This window comes from Pocillopora damicornis, chromosome 10 (genome assembly GCF_964200805.1).
Source record: "Pocillopora damicornis chromosome 10, jaPocDami1.2, whole genome shotgun sequence".
Taxonomy (NCBI): domain Eukaryota; kingdom Metazoa; phylum Cnidaria; class Anthozoa; order Scleractinia; family Pocilloporidae; genus Pocillopora; species Pocillopora damicornis.
The window spans coordinates 7006685-7022438 of NC_142679.1; the positions used below are offsets into that span (position 1 = coordinate 7006685).

At 38.5% G+C, this 15754-nt stretch overlaps 1 protein-coding gene and 1 long non-coding RNA gene across 3 annotated transcripts; one reads left to right on the plus strand and one right to left on the minus strand.

The window, feature by feature from the left end:
- Positions 1-1303: 1303 nt before the first annotated feature.
- On the plus strand, positions 1304-10921 carry LOC113670362 (uncharacterized). Of its 2 annotated transcripts, none has more exons than XM_027186499.2 (8): positions 1304-1535; positions 3743-3885; positions 4697-4856; positions 5225-5337; positions 5815-5961; positions 6545-6758; positions 7567-7797; positions 7876-10921. In XM_027186499.2, the coding sequence occupies exons 1-8, from the start codon at positions 1517-1519 to the stop codon at positions 10071-10073; spliced, it is 3225 nt and encodes a 1074-aa protein (XP_027042300.2). In that variant the 5' UTR covers positions 1304-1516; the 3' UTR covers positions 10074-10921. The 2 variants fall into 2 exon arrangements, with proteins under 2 accessions (XP_027042300.2, XP_027042301.2); XM_027186500.2 differs by lacking the exon at positions 1304-1535 and adding an exon at positions 3143-3331.
- LOC149038676 (uncharacterized) lies at positions 2801-14335 on the minus strand. The gene is made up of 3 exons (XR_016180098.1): positions 14232-14335; positions 14064-14094; positions 2801-3240 (listed from the first exon to the last, which is right to left on the minus strand). It is a non-coding gene; the product is annotated as an uncharacterized LOC149038676 (long non-coding RNA).
- Positions 14336-15754: the final 1419 nt, after the last annotated feature.

A 15754-nucleotide genomic window follows, 5' to 3' on the forward strand; every position in this document is an offset into this window, starting at 1 on the left:
GGCTGACTATAACTTTTAAAAATTATGGTGATTCCTCAGAAAAAAAAGTTACCGAACAATTTTTTTAAACTTTCCATAAATTTTCCTTGCCGATGTCTGTTTCAAAGAAATAAATAAAAAGATGGGTCACCGAACTTGTTTAGGAGATATAATGGCCGGCCAAACTTATCCCATTTATGCCTGTGCTGGCACTAATCACGCACGTCATTTCATCGGTTCACGGTATATCTTTGCTGCAAGCAAGATTTTTAAAGTAACACTTGAAAAAAAACTGATAGGTAGAAAGTCTCGAGCGTATGGAACAATTTTGATTTATAATTTGTGGGAAAATCATGCCAATTTAAATGGAATCGACTCAAAACGTTCCACGAGTCGTTCCTTTCAAGGTCATAATTTGCATCCTCGAGTGCACGCTCTTAGCTTTATCTTTTTTTCCCTTCGAATAATTTTTTTAAATTATTTCCCATATTTAAAGGCGATAAATTGTAAAATAAAAATATACGTCACCGTGCTCGTTCGAGTGCTTAAGACTGTCATACCTCTTTACTTGATCCATGGATTAAGTATAGGAAATCGTATGAACGCGAGTGCATTTCGTGATTTATGGGCACGAGTGATGTTTTGAAAGTTCTCAAAATTGCACGAGCCGTAGGCGAGTGCAATTTTAGAACTTTCAAAACGTCACGAGTGACCATAAATCACGAAATGCACGAGCAGGTTCATACGATTTTTTATTTATTATATTCTCGACAAAATTACTCCATCGGTGTTTCCATGGCAACTTCTCCGTATTGCACTCTATAACCTCTATTGCACTCTATAACCTATTTATGCATTCATCATTGACCAATCAGAAACGCGATATTTTGTTGAGTATATAATAAAAAACAATACCATGTTATTGGAATGCGCGCGCGCGAGCTCATTCCCCCAATTATATGATTTTCATGCGGAGTACAGGATGCACAGAGCAAAACTGAGGAAGCACCTTAACCTTGAAATAACTTTCATAACTACTACCATAAAAATCACAAAATTGCCTCGTCCCTAGGTTGAGGATACCTCTCCCCTTTTGTCTCCACGGTGATATAATAAATTCAAAAGGATATCTCATAACAGACTGTTCCCGTTTTCAAACCAACTTGCCTCGTCCTCAGATGAAGGCCGCCCTTTCCGCTGTTGTCTCCACGGTTGAGTGGTAAATTCAAATGGCTTTGTCAAATTTTTCGCGCGCTTCAATAATTTAGCGGGTTTTTTTCGAGCGGGTAGAACCTGTTGATCACAATCCAAATTAGGAAAACCCGCTTGTTGGCAGTTGTAAACTAGCGAAGCGACTAAATCTCGCGGGTTTGCGTCGTTTCTTGAACGCAGCTATATTTTCAGGGCTATTTCCTTACAAGATGGTGTGTTAACCATCGTTTGGAAGAAAAAAATTGTACATGAGGTAATTTTCAAAGGAATGGATATTGTGTGTCTCAAGCTAAGAAGTGTTGACAGGAAAACAGGATAAAGAAATATGGGAGTTGTTTCACAAGGTAAGATACTCAAGTCTGTTCTCTTACGACGCGAGGTTGTTCATCAGCACAGTCGATAAGTTGATTATTAAATATTTTCAGTGGTGATTCTGTGGATGATACAAATTATGAAAGCCTTTACAAAAAGCTTATAACTCAACGGAAAGTTTACTTTATTGACTGACATGGAATGAAATCAGAGATCCGGCAAGTACTTTCATTTCACCGATGATAATTTTTTCTTTAGCACTTCAATTTTACTTTCGTTAATTTTCAACGAAATCAAGTTTTTAATTATTTCTGCTTAAACATCACGAATTTAACCAGGTATCTCATGAAATACCGAGATTTCATCCCCGTAATCGCTAGAGAGTACTTTCTAAACTTGAAACAAAGGCATCTCATAAATACGTAATAATCAGCATCCATCGAAAATCACAAAAGAAGTGAACAACTACGAACTGGTTAATTTTATGTTAGGTAAAATATTTGATAAATGGTAAAAAATTCAACTGAATTGAATGCGTGATTTCCACAATTTCGGTCGAGTCTCTCATGCTAATTACCGCTCATCTTTAAAGAATAAAACTCACCCTATCTCAAAAAATACCAATAGGGACAGGGTGTACATAAAGATGAAAACTACCCAAAGCTTCGAAAAATTCGGCAAAATATGAAGGCTCATGTCAATTTCACCAACAAAAAATGATAAATCTATGCTCTTAATGGAAGTTAAAATTTAAAAAGGATTGAAAAAAACCGAAAAATCACAAGTAAAATGAACTTTCATAAAACTTTCAGTAACTGGCCGCAGAGCACAAGACTTAGCTTGTTAAAGTTGTGAAATTGATCAAGGCTGTTTTTTTGAAGGTTTGATTCACGAACGTTTATAGATTATCACCATATTTTGGTTAAAATATTTTATTCGTTCTTTTTAGCTAAATAACTCATTCTAAGTAAAGAGGTATCAGAAACAAGAGTGCCAACAAACTAGTCATAGATTGATAAACTTGACGAATCACAAATAATTGTAATTTTCAAATTTTTAAGATTAACAAAAGCCTACTTTCAACACCAGACGATATATAATATCGACTATTTCATTACTGCCTTTTGCTTCTTTTGAAAATGGTGCGACTTGCAAGATTTACACTCCTTGGGCGAGAAAATCCTTGAAATAATGATCCTCAGTAACATGATATAACTAAATTTTCTTTTTTTTGGTCCAGTCAAAATTGAAGATGAATTTAAAGAAAACTAAAAGGCCGTTACTATTTGTGCGAGAGAACATGTGCGACGCTGTTTTATTCATTTTTCTTCAACCTATAAAAAAATCAAACTACGGTAAATATAACATATAATGGTGATTTATATAACCTGAGAGAGGTAGCTTTTATAACTAAGAGCTCCAGTATTTTTTAATGAGTTTCCATTTTTCTTTTATTCGTCTCTTTGAAAGACATTTATGATGAAAAATTTAAATTTGAATTTTTAACTCGTACATGTATATCTCGCAAACTTTCGAACACTGCTTCCGCGATTAAAAGGCTGTTGATCGCTCCACACATATTTTTGTCATGGTACCAGTCACAAATGACCTTTAGCTGTCGAGGTAACTAATTTTCTCCAAACACTACGCGGCTGGTCCTGTTTTCATAATGAGCTGGTAGTTATTTGAAGACCTTGTTCTTGAACACAGCTTTTACGAACAAACTTCTGCTGAGAGCTGAAAAGTTACAACAGAACAGAAAAGGGATCGTTTAAATTATACGTAAAATGCAAGATATATTGGTGAAATCGTGAGGATTCGAACCGTAGTGAGTTCAGTGAATGTCAGAGTTTTTTTCGTTCGCTTGGTTACATCGCCTCACGTCATTAAGAGACGACAAAGGATGACTTTTTATGTTTAATTTCTCATTGAATTTGTTTTCATTTCACTTTTATAAACCGAGTTTTTCCGAACGAAAAATAATTCCATAATTATCACACAAATCAGAAATCACACTTATAGCCACAAAATCTATAAATTTCAAATTTTAATGAAGACTTATTGAACACTTTTATCCAAGGATCACTTGGATTCTTTTGAAATCCGAACACGTCGAGGATGGCTGATCAACCGGAGTCTTTTTAAAATGTTAAATGAAAGTTGTTTATGAACCAAATGACTCAAATCACCAAGTGTGTGCACGATCCTGACTGAGCTAACTTTCCTTTTCTTCTCGTAGATTTTATGGCTTCATTCAGTCGCACTTCCCGGTCACTGACCCTTGGAATATTAGTTATATTTTACTTAATTCACTGTCTCCATGCCCAGCAACCCCAACAGGCACAGAAGCCTCACATCATTATGATTGTAGCCGATGATTTAGTAAGTATATTTTATTTTTTTCCCTCAATAAAGTTACCCTAGAGATTGAACCTTCCACGTATGCATTATGTAAAAGGAAAACGTTTAATTGATTCTTTTTTATCTCTAACGCGTTCGAAGAGCTGTTTAATTTATTTTCAATATCTCAAGTTATTTTTAAATTATTTTCTTAAAACCTATTTCTTTTTATAAGATAAAGGAAAAACGATTTTTTTTTGGGGGGGGGGGGGAGAGGGGGAGTGGATGACTGTCACACCACAGCGTTGAGATACGAAATAAAAGCAATCAGCGTCAAATTTTATTAAGAAGCAAGCAGTCAATGTCACAAAAATCGAATTCATAATGAACTCAAATTTAAACTGATAGGATCTGGGCGCAAATTAAGAGTGTGCTTACGAATCAGTCTCTGGATAATCAACAATTATTTCATGAGCGCAAGTTGGACTTGAGATGGTAAATAGCCAACGAGGCGCGTAGTGTCGAGTTGGCTTTAACCAACAAGAAAAATAATTGTTTGATTAAATTTTGTTAAATCCCGAACGTTTTAATATTTGGAGCCTGTTTTTTAGCTCTGGAATAGGTGGCGCACACATTTTCATATGAGGTGACGCGGATTATGAGCTGATAACCGGAGCTGGGTGAACCCATCAGAACACTAGAAATGCAATATTCAGAGTTCAAAATTTAATCAGTCTGGATAGGAATGAGTATCCACCACAGCTATGAATCAATTTTTAACCACTCATCTCATTTTATCATCACTCAATTCTACTTCGGGGGCACATTTCTAACAAAGCTGTGTCTTTTTCAGGGCTGGGATGACGTCAGTTTTCACGGCTCGCCACAGATCCCCACGCCCACACTTGATGGCTTGGCAAATTCCGGGGTAATCCTTAACAATTATTACGTATCCCCGATTGACTCACCCTCCAGGGCTGCGTTCCTGACTGGAAAATATGCCTTGAATTTAGGTAAGAAATAAGTATTTTTGGATTAGACTATTTCAATTGAGAGTAATGAAATATATTCAAAAATTGAATTGCAATCACGAAAGCAAGTCTGATCTCGTACCCGGATTCTCAAGCTTAGTTGGCTCCGCGTGAGATCTTGGCACTTAGTAAAGGCCATATAGAGGAAACTCACGCGATGCACCAAGCGAAGAAAAGTCAGTAAGGCCGGGCGATTATCGACGTTTTCATTCATTTGTTGCTCGCTTGAAATGCGCCATAAAAGCGCGTAACAGATACGTAGTGCGCAAATGATAGAGGGCATACAAGGGGCGTCTAAAAAGGAACGAGCAACTTTAAACAATCTTGTGCTTTTTCCTAAAAATTTTCAGGCCTTCAACATGACACGATACATAACAGGCAACCATACGGAGTGTCACTAAAGGAAAAGCTTCTGCCGGAATATTTGAGGCAGTTAGGTTACTCGACCCACGCTGTAGGAAAGGTAAACTTGTGGTGATTATAAAATATATGTATTTTCTCAGTTGGCCGAAGTAAAGCGATTGGTTACTTAGGAAAAGGAAAGACTTTTTTTTAACAGAAAGCTTTGGTCTTTAAAAGTACAAACAAGAGGTCATTAAAATGGCCTAACAAGTTTTTGCCAAAGTATTGAACGACTGGTTGAGTTTTTTCGTCGCGAAAGGCAGCACTGCATAACTACAAAACATTACTTTAGAAAAATGAGAAATAAAAACACAAAACTGGGGAAAATTAACTAAAAGTAGCATAGAGAAGATTACCAAGGATTACAAAATCAAGGCCAGACTGCTTAAAGAAACGGACAAGTGCCGCAAAACTCCATTGACCGGCACAAGTGTTCACGAACCTCTGTTTTACGTTAATTTACCTTTGAATTCCATGAGTGCAACACTAAGCTTCGATCCCATTTTGTCGTAATCAGTAATCTGCTCTCTTCTAACAGTGGCAGCTGGGTTTCTTTGCCAAGGAATTTACTCCCACTTACAGGGGGTTCGATTCCTTCTACGGCTTCTTGACGTCGGGACAAGATTACTTTAGTCACGTGTCTTATGACGGAAGCTATGGGTTGGATTTACGACGAAACTTGGACGTGAGTAATTTAAGCATTATTTGGGGTTCATAAAGCACTTTGTGATGATTTTAAAAAATTTTTGTTTTCACTTTTGTTATTTATTTCACAGTTTGTTATTTACTCTGGATTAATTGTTTAAAAAGAAAAGGAAAACCTATCGCACGCGAGATACATTGGCTACAGTAAAGCAGAATAGAAAAACTTAACTGCAGAAGGTGCTTAGACAACAAGCAAGTAGATGGATGACATCTAAGTTGCATGAAATATTCGTGCAACTTCAGAACTAGCCAGCGAGCAAGCCTTTATTATTAGTACTGTAAGACGCGCGTTTTTCCGTATGCGGGAAGATTTGAGACGATTCGAGGAGAGGTTTGCCAGGGGACTGGCACGTCTGTCTTGACGCCATGCAGACTTCTTACCGCCTTGTGCAGCTCAAGGCTTCTTACTTTTGAAGAAACGCCCGTGCTGAAGGTCTAATGATGAGGACCAGCTCGCAAGCTACAGTAAAATGGAGGATAACACCGAACGCTTGCGATATTAACGCAAGTTCTGCAGAGGAAAATGATTATAGCATTTTAACTGTGTCCGCTTTTGTTTTCAGGTCGTGTACAATGAAACAGGTACCTATGGCACAGACCTGTTCACACGCGAGGCTGATAAAGTACTCAATGATCACGACGCCACCAAGCCGTTGTTTTTGTACTTTGCCCAACAAGCTGTTCACGTTGGTAACCAGAATAACCCTCTTCAGGTGCCAAAGAAATACCTTGATCGGCTGGGATACATCGGAGACGAGAAAAGAAGGACGTTTGCAGGTAATGAGATGAAGACAGAGCGCTTTACGATGATGTGTCAAAAAACAAAACTTAAGTCAAGCAAACGTCCAATCAGAACGAGGAAAAACGGTGACAAAGCTAGGGAAAATTGATTGTAAAAACTAGTACCCTGTGGCGCGAGGAAACGCTAATGACAGAGCGGTGATTGATTTTAGTCTTGTTTCTGATTGGTTGAAAAGATGGGAGATGAGATTTCTAGATCAATCACAGAGCGCGTGAAATCACACAATCCAGGATTACTTCTTCATATTACGAAAGTTTTGTTTCAAGAACTTCTCTTTGACAGGTTCATCATTAACTAGTGCGAGGTTCATAGGTTTAAAATAGAGAAATGAACGTTTACTCGTTTGTCTCACGATGTATAGACATTTAAGAGTCGACGCGTAAACTTACGACTTCGTTGCCTGACGAAGACCAGCAGCATAGCAGTCAAAACGTCGCGATCAATACAGTTGATAGTTTTACTCTACATTGTGAGACAAACGATTAAACGTTCTTTTGTCTATGTAACCACGATGAACAGCATCATCTTGCATAGCAAGATCCCAAACACTTCCTCGGTTGTTGCACTTGCAACTGATCAGTGCGCATTTATTCTTTCAGCTAATTCTCAGTCGCAATTCTAGAATATCAAATTTTTAAAAGACTACTACAGTAGCCTTCTAAAAAATTCCACAGTAGATTTTTCTTTTTGTGGATGCCAAGGACTCATATGATACAATTACCCACGCAGTATTTGCTTTGCACCATATAAACTTTATGCACCAAAATCTTCGGTTTTCTACAGGTATGGTGTCAGCTCTGGACGAGTCGGTTCGACAATTAGTAACTACATTGAAGAAGAAAGGACTCTACGAGAACTCCATCATAATCTTCACCACCGATAACGGAGCAGCCGCTGGTGGATTGGACAACAGTGCAGGCTCAAACTACCCGCTAAGAGGTGCCAAAAATACTCTATGGGAAGGAGGTGTCCGCGCAGTTGGATTTATCCATAGCCCACTCATAAAGAAGAGAGGTAAAACTAACTTATTAATCATTTGCTGATCATGAAATACGAAGTGATATTTACAATTATGCATTACTCGCGTTCCAGGTCGAGTTTCAACTGCCTTACTGCACGCTTCCGATTGGCTTCCGACCGTCTACCATCTGGCCGGCGGCGACGTGAAAGGCCTGGGATCCATCGACGGATTCAATGTATGGGAAACAATTTCCAGCGATGCCCAGTCTCCAAGGTACGAGATCCTACACGGTCTGGATTCCATGAAAGAGAAGAGGGCAGCTCTGAGAATTGGAGACTACAAGATGATAGTGCATCAAAACCGCAGTTTCTATAGTGATTGGTACCCAAGACCAGAGAGTCAGCGCGAGTTGGACCAGGCTCCTAAGCCAAGTGTACTCAAAGATGCGGCAGTTGATTGTACTTTAAAGCACCCACATCCTCTTCTGTACACAAAAGCACCGATTTGTAACCCCGAGTTGAAGCCTTGTTTATTCAACATCAAGTGGGATCCATGCGAATACCACAACCTGGCAGATTTTATGCCAAACACCTTAAAAGTCATGATTGACAGGCTTAAGTTTTACTATCGAAAATCCTCACCCGCGACATACCCTCAAGCAGATGACAGCGCAAATCCTGATAAGCACGGAGGAGTCTGGGGCCCATGGCGGGACTCACCGGATATTGATCAGACAATGAATGATTACGTGTATCCGAATTCATATTATGATTCACCAAAATTTTCCCCTGGAAATCCTTCCAAGAGCCAACTCAATCATTTCTTAAGCGACCAGGTGACTGCTTCCGCCCCGAAGAAGGAAGCAGCCCCCACAGAAGTCGAGGATATCATCATTAATTTCCGAGATCCAAATCAAGGTAAACCCGCTACCCTAGCAACAACAGCAAAAACCGCTCCCACACCAACCACAGCACCCCCAGCTGTCATGACGGAGTCGACTGCTTCTACAGCTTCACGATTCACACCTCCACCTTCCATTCCTCCGGCGATCGCCTCCGATGTGCCGCAGAAGAAGCTGGATTATTCAGCACAGAGGCCACAACCCTTCCGACCGACCGGATTCCTCAAAGGTTTCTTCCAGCATCAAACTGTTGACTTTCGTCCCAGTCCTAAACCAGTGCAGCTCATCCCTGACACTTTGAAACAAGTAGAGCACATGGTGCAGGAGGAGCACGACAAACCTGTTAAATATTTCGACCCGATGACTGTAAAGCCGAGCAAGAAAATGCCCGCAATACACGCATGGCCAACTCAACAGTCTCTCGTACCAGAAGACGTTCAGAACGTTGTCAAACAGAACGGGTTCTCAAAGCACCTGGCATCGAGCCACGTGGAGGAAGTTTCTTTGATTCCAACACAATCGCCTGTGAAATTAACTCACAAGGTGTCCATGTTCGGTTCACACTCGGACAAGATAAGCACACTGCCAGAAATTCTCGACATAATTGATGAGTCCACGTCACCAAGCGCGTTCACGGCGGGAGGTAGCGGACAGCGCGAGATACCGAAGATATTCGATATTATAGACGAAGCGCACAAGCAGCAGAGCAACGTCAAAGAATTAACTTCACATAAAGAAGGGCCAATAGCAACTAGCAAACCACTGACCAGCAAAGACGTAGGCTCAGGTATGGGCGTAGGCCTGACTGGACTACCGGACGGAATCTCAGTGTTCGGCAAACTGGGAGATAAAAAGATTCTGTCGAAATCGCACGATGCCAAGGCTAAAGGAAGGGAGCATATTGTGGCGAAAGAGAGACCTGACAAAGAGAAGAAAAAGCCGGCAGTTCATAAATTCATCGGTAATATTACCATTGACGGTCGTCGCTATCTTATCATGGGAACAGAGAGCGAAGAGTCAGATTCAGTCACCACACACGTTCAAGGCGACAGAATTACTCTGCACCTTCCCAAAGCGAAGAAAACCAATACTCACAGTCACAGCCACAAGATCAAAGCTGACAGCAAAACCCCAGAGAGCCCAGACAGTAAATCTGAAATCGGAGAGATCACCGATTACATTGACATGGATGAAGATGACAGTGCTGAACCCAAAAACAAAACACTGGCTGCTCATGACATCACCGCTGTGCAGACCGCGGGCAATAACACCAAGTGCGAGAAAGTCGTCCAGCTTGATACATCCGACAATGCTGTCGTTGTGTCCTCGGTCGTGATTGTCGTGATTGCTTCGGCAATGGTCGTCGGTGTTGCTGTTGTTGCTATGGTTGCGGTGGTCGCAAGACACTGCCAAAACGCTAGGAATTAATTCCATTTCTTTTGATTATTTTTTCGCAGAGAGCTGAAATATTTTTATTGTTAAGTAAACATGTGATTTGCAATGTACAAAGAATATCGAAATGAAGTGTTGATGAAAACATGAAAACATCTGTATTCCAATTTTTTTTCCATTTGTATGTCGCTCTTTGCAACTTCAAGAGCTGCAGAAGGACTATAGGTTTAATTGAATCACTTTAAAGTCAAATTTGTTTAAGTTATCATTTAGTTTTCTCCATTTTTTTTTTTTAACTAAGGTTCTAAAAAGCAAAAGTAGAAAGCGTCTCTTTCAAATATCGCCAAATCAAAAACTGTACCCACGAGAATCATAAGGGTAAGAGATACTAAAAAATTATTTTTGGTCCTCAAATGGCACATGAAAGTTTTGCATTGCAGTTCATTAAATTACAACAAAATTAGTTAAAAAATATTACACAAACATCGATGATATCTTAAATCTAATTTTCACATACATATATCGACTATATTGTTTAGGCGTTAAATATTTTGAGGTGCTTTTACTATGGTATTAGCCTCCTTTGTTTTCTCTTTTTTAACAAAAATAGGCTGACATGAAGTGTGAAAACACGAAATGTTTGAAGAAATTGTGGATCTTTCCTAGATGTGACGTCATCACAACACATTGCATCATTTTACAAATTTAGAATTATATTTTCTGAAATCCACACTGTTATCAAGCAAAAAACAAACAAATAATTCAAGGCGAGTTATGGCTCAGAGAATGTTATTGTAATCTTTTACCTGTCTAGAAGATCAAACGTTGCGTTTATTGTAATCTGTCACGAGAGAAACTAATAAAGTAGTCTGCATGTTGTGTCATTCGGTTTTCTGTCCTTTACTTTATTGATGATTTGTTAACATCTGATGATCAGAGGTATTTGGGTCTGGAAATTTATGTTCGAAGGAACTGCGCTCATATACAATTGCTATGTAATGCGTTGAAGAAAGCAGATTAAATGTGATCTGATCGAGTCCGAAACTGATCCGGAACTTACACAAACATCATCCACGATGTTACAGTTATCAATAAAGAATTATGCCGGCATTCTTCTGCCACCAAACCAGGCCGACAAAGTTTCAAAATATTTTTGGTTCATAAGCAATTTATCCGCTTGCAGCCTGATAAGTCAAAAATGTAAAAAAAACGTTCAACTTAGAAGAGTCTTTCTCACTGATTTTTTTAAAACCTTGATAAGGCTTGATGTACCTAACACAGACTTAGCGTTTGCATGAGAATCTGAAAACATGAACGACATCTAAGATTCGAATCAGCTAGTTCTCCTTTGAACGGGTTAAGGGAAAGAAAGGTGAAGAAACGATCACGGTTTTTCGCACCAGGTATTTTTTAGCTACAAGGTTTTATCGACTCTTAAAACATGGCGGTGCTTTCGCATTTTACTTATAAGTATGGTACTTATTTTTCAATATACAATATCGGATGAGAACATTACTGTAATCAAGAGTTTCCTTGATTACAGAATCCTCTTAATTGCTTTGTGTCTTGGCATAGTTGAGATTTTTTTTTCAGTTAAATTCTGTATCTTGTAGTTCTTGGCACCCCTTTAAGCTGAAGCAAGAAAGATACGTGATGTGGTACAAAGGATTTGGATTTATAACGCCTTCAAGATCCTTCAGTCTCCTGATTTATTTACACCGACTTAAAGAGGCGTTGCCCTATAGGAACAGATAAGAGAACATTCTGGAATAAAACAACAAGTTCTTTTCCAAACCACAACACAATGTAAGTTACCCACGTATCTCCGAAGAATGTTCGAGATGGATTATGTATATGCCAATTCAGGTACCCTACATTTATCGACGAGGTACGAAAAGAAAGATTGCTTCAGAAAAAAAAGAATCCTCAACTCTAGAGAAAATCTTCTTATCAATTACTGTATTTAGGATCAACGTTCCCTATGCTATGCAATAGAAACCGAGAATTAAAGGATAAAGCCTCGTCATGCTTGCATGAAACGCAGTTACGCAAGTCTGATGACCTCTTATAATCTTTTTGTCCCCATCTTCCGTGATCTCTCATACCAATACAGGAATTAAACGTGCTATCTTCTTGTCAGTGATACAAGCTCTTAGGAATTTCCTTTAATGCATCCAATTATCCTCACGAGATTCAGTATAGATGATGATAACTATCTGTGTATCTGTTTAGCCTCATTTTAAAAAATCATAATTTTTCGTGATGTTTTCCTCAAATTTAACCAGTGCCCCTCATTCAAACTAGTTCGTATTTCGTGTTCTAGCTTTTAGGAATTAGTTTTAATGTCAGATATGTTCTGATAACCCTGGTTTTTGTGCAACGGTTCAGATTGAGTGTTTGAAATATCTCCCTGCGCAGGATGGAGATAATTATATATAAAGCTCTGATTAGGAGACTTAAGCAAGAGAGAGACGATGTCGATTCGCATATTATACTGAAAGCAGATTTCAAGGTCTGCCAAAGCCGAGTTGTCACTTCATTAGTGCAAAGTCTAGCCTTTGTAAGTTAGAGAAACCTGCGAGATCATTCCTTTCTCTTCACGTTCCTACGTAGAAATATCATGCATCGTTTCCAAGCACGATTATGCCATATGACCAGACTTTCTTTCAGCCCTAAAGAGGTCGGATGTATTTGCGCATAGAGTGCAAAGTAACACCGTTGTGTTGAAAGAGACAAGACTCACCGAGCATCATTTCGGCCGGAAGACACGAACGAATGCTTTCGAAGAACAATCTATTTTCTGTGCTATTGGCAAATTCAGGAAATCCTTTCATTAATCTCATTTCTTGTCTTCTTCAGTTGGATCCTGCTCGTGGCAGACGCACGCGAAATTTAACATAAGTCACTAGGCAGTTTGGCAAGCTTGTTGCGGTATAAAAGGTTCATAATGAGGACAAACTTCTATTCTGTTCTATTGAACAGTAGAGTTTCTGAGAGACTCTCTTTCGAATAAAGCTGTCTCCAGAAGAATGCTTCATTGCGTTTTCTAACTCAAACCGTTCTGTTTTGACGATCAACGCCTTATGAAATGAACCAGACCTTTTTTAATTTAATGCTAGACCTCTTTAAAGAAAAAGTCCAACGAAATACTAGGTTCATTTTGGATCTGATGAGACAAGGCCGAAATTTTCACGATGTGAAGCATCAGTAGGGCTTTCTCATTTTATCCTTGACATTAAACATAAATTCAAAGTACTTTGATGGTTACGAAACACTCCTTTTAGGGCAGACCCAAGATGCTGTCTAATAGTAACGAGAACTTCCCATGCTTTTAGGAAAGTTTTAACAATTTTGATTTGCACTAATAGCTAACTTGGTGATTCCCTTCGCCCACTGATTGGTCCAATTCTCGTGCACCAATCAGATTTACTTCTTAAAGCAAAGCGCATGCACACGGTTGTCGTCCGATGCTCCCGCGTGGCTCTCGCGTGGCTCTCGCGAGATTCCTATGACGAGCATTTCGTTGATATTGACCGACTTAATGCGTTGTTCTTCGATCTTATCGCGACTGGCATCTTAAATTACTTTTGATTGTGTCGTTCCATACTGTCTACGTTTAGTTTTTTACTAATTCACACCATAAGGACCTATTTGTTTTAAATTACCTGTTTATTTACGCTGATGGGAATTAGTCTCGGAGATAAAAAGATATGACATTTTGCTATAATTAACCGTTTATGTATTTTTATCGTTTAGTAGAGATATCCTTTAAGGATAACCTCAGATAATTTGTTTCTTCATAGTTACTCAGTCGATTTGATTGCGACGCTTAAGCCTGTCTTAATTACTATTATTAATTGTACGTCTACAAATTTAGATTTTATCGCTATGTATGTACGAAAACCCATCCGTCTATATATAACTCAACCATTTATAAATACATATTGAGAGATGGATAAAAATTTGAAGTAATTTCACTACGGTTACGACATTGGACAAAACATCAATTTCTTTCCAATTACCTACCTTCGAAAGATATCTGTTTGACCTTTCAAATCTGAAAGAAAAATAATTAAATGAGAGTTCTAAATTTATCGCGAAGGTTTAATCCAATTAACGATGCATCAAAAACTAAACAAACCGCTTTTAGAATAAGTGATAATTGATGGACAAAGACAACGTTTGTTAATTTACCTAAATAATTACTGCAGTTAATTCAAAAGCTATTAATGCGAAGCTGTTGTCATCGTGTTCAATAACTAAGGAAATTGGATTACAAAGAACCGTGAGAAAATGAGCGCTTCGGATGAGTTATCACGCAATCTCTGAAGATTCCGGCATGGCCATCTTCCGCTGAAAAAATAAATAACAAACCACTGATGACAGGGAAGTGTGACACGTTAGCCAATTAGATGGGGTTACAACCTCATTTTTGTATTTCAAATTGTGATTATTTGTGCATGGAAATCATTTGAGAAGTAATGTTCACGTTTGCTGTCTGTATTTAGCGTGCACGATCCGTGAGAGATAAAGCTGTCGGTTTAAACGCCGTCCCTTTCCGTTTTTAATTCGTTTCCGAAGAGAAGCGAACATCTCATGACTGGCCAAAGTAAAACAGTTTTCGGCGGCGTTTAACCCATTTTCGTCAGCCAGTCTATCAGCAGTCATTCATTGTCGGCTTACTGTCTCGCGTTCTACACCAGCCGGCTGCATGAGAGACATCGCAGTAAAATTAACTGGAGATTAAGCAATGTTTGTAAATTAATAGCTTTCAGCCCAAACAGAGTTCTTCTATCTTTTCTATCTACATAACAAATCCTTTGTTTTTTCAGCCGGCCCTAAACTAATAGTAGTTAATTTAAGTTCATTGTTATTTTTAGCGCAATGATTATCTAGATGAATAACGAGATAATGCAGAGAGGCGACGAAATGAACAAATATGAAGAAAACTCACTACTGGCCGATAGAAATAACATAATTTGTGGAAATTTTCTAGAAATATGAATAAAGAGATGCATCCTAGCTTAGCTTGAACAACTTGCAATTCGAGGCAATAAAGGAATAACATTTAAAATGCTTTCAATCAAGTTTACAACTAGTATTTGCTTTACTATTCAGGGATTTACTCGGTTAAAACAACAGATTACTGCTTGATTGGAATAGCTTTGTGTATAATTTGGATTCATGTCAAAATCACCGGCCGGATTCTTAAATGGCATTCAAAAGAGAATCAAAATTGAGCTTGTACAGTTTGAAAGACGTACCAATTGCACAAGATACTACCTAGTGTCAACCATCAATCGTCTTCATAGTTTCAGTTTTTGCACACCAAAAATTCCAAAATTTTGAAAAACGCATTCATAGTGCGCTTTTTTTTTCTCTAAGTCTAGCCCTTAATTAAACAATAAACTTTTCTCATTTGCTGCAGAGGGTGTTCATTTAAAATTACCCAATCCATTTTAGAAGTAATCCAGATTTCTGCCAAAAACGTAGTGATGAAAATAAATTTAGAAAGTTTAGACGCGCAGTTTTTTCAGAGTTTACTTTCTATTTCATTTTAAACATTGTTCCAAAACTGCAGCCTCACAGTCTGATCTGCGCCTGATAATCACATTATTATGACGAACGGAAATTTGCAGAAAAAAAAAAGAAGACAATTAAAAGGTTATACTTTGAAGAGGACTTAGAAGTGTTTTTTTCCTATTTTTTCGGTGCTG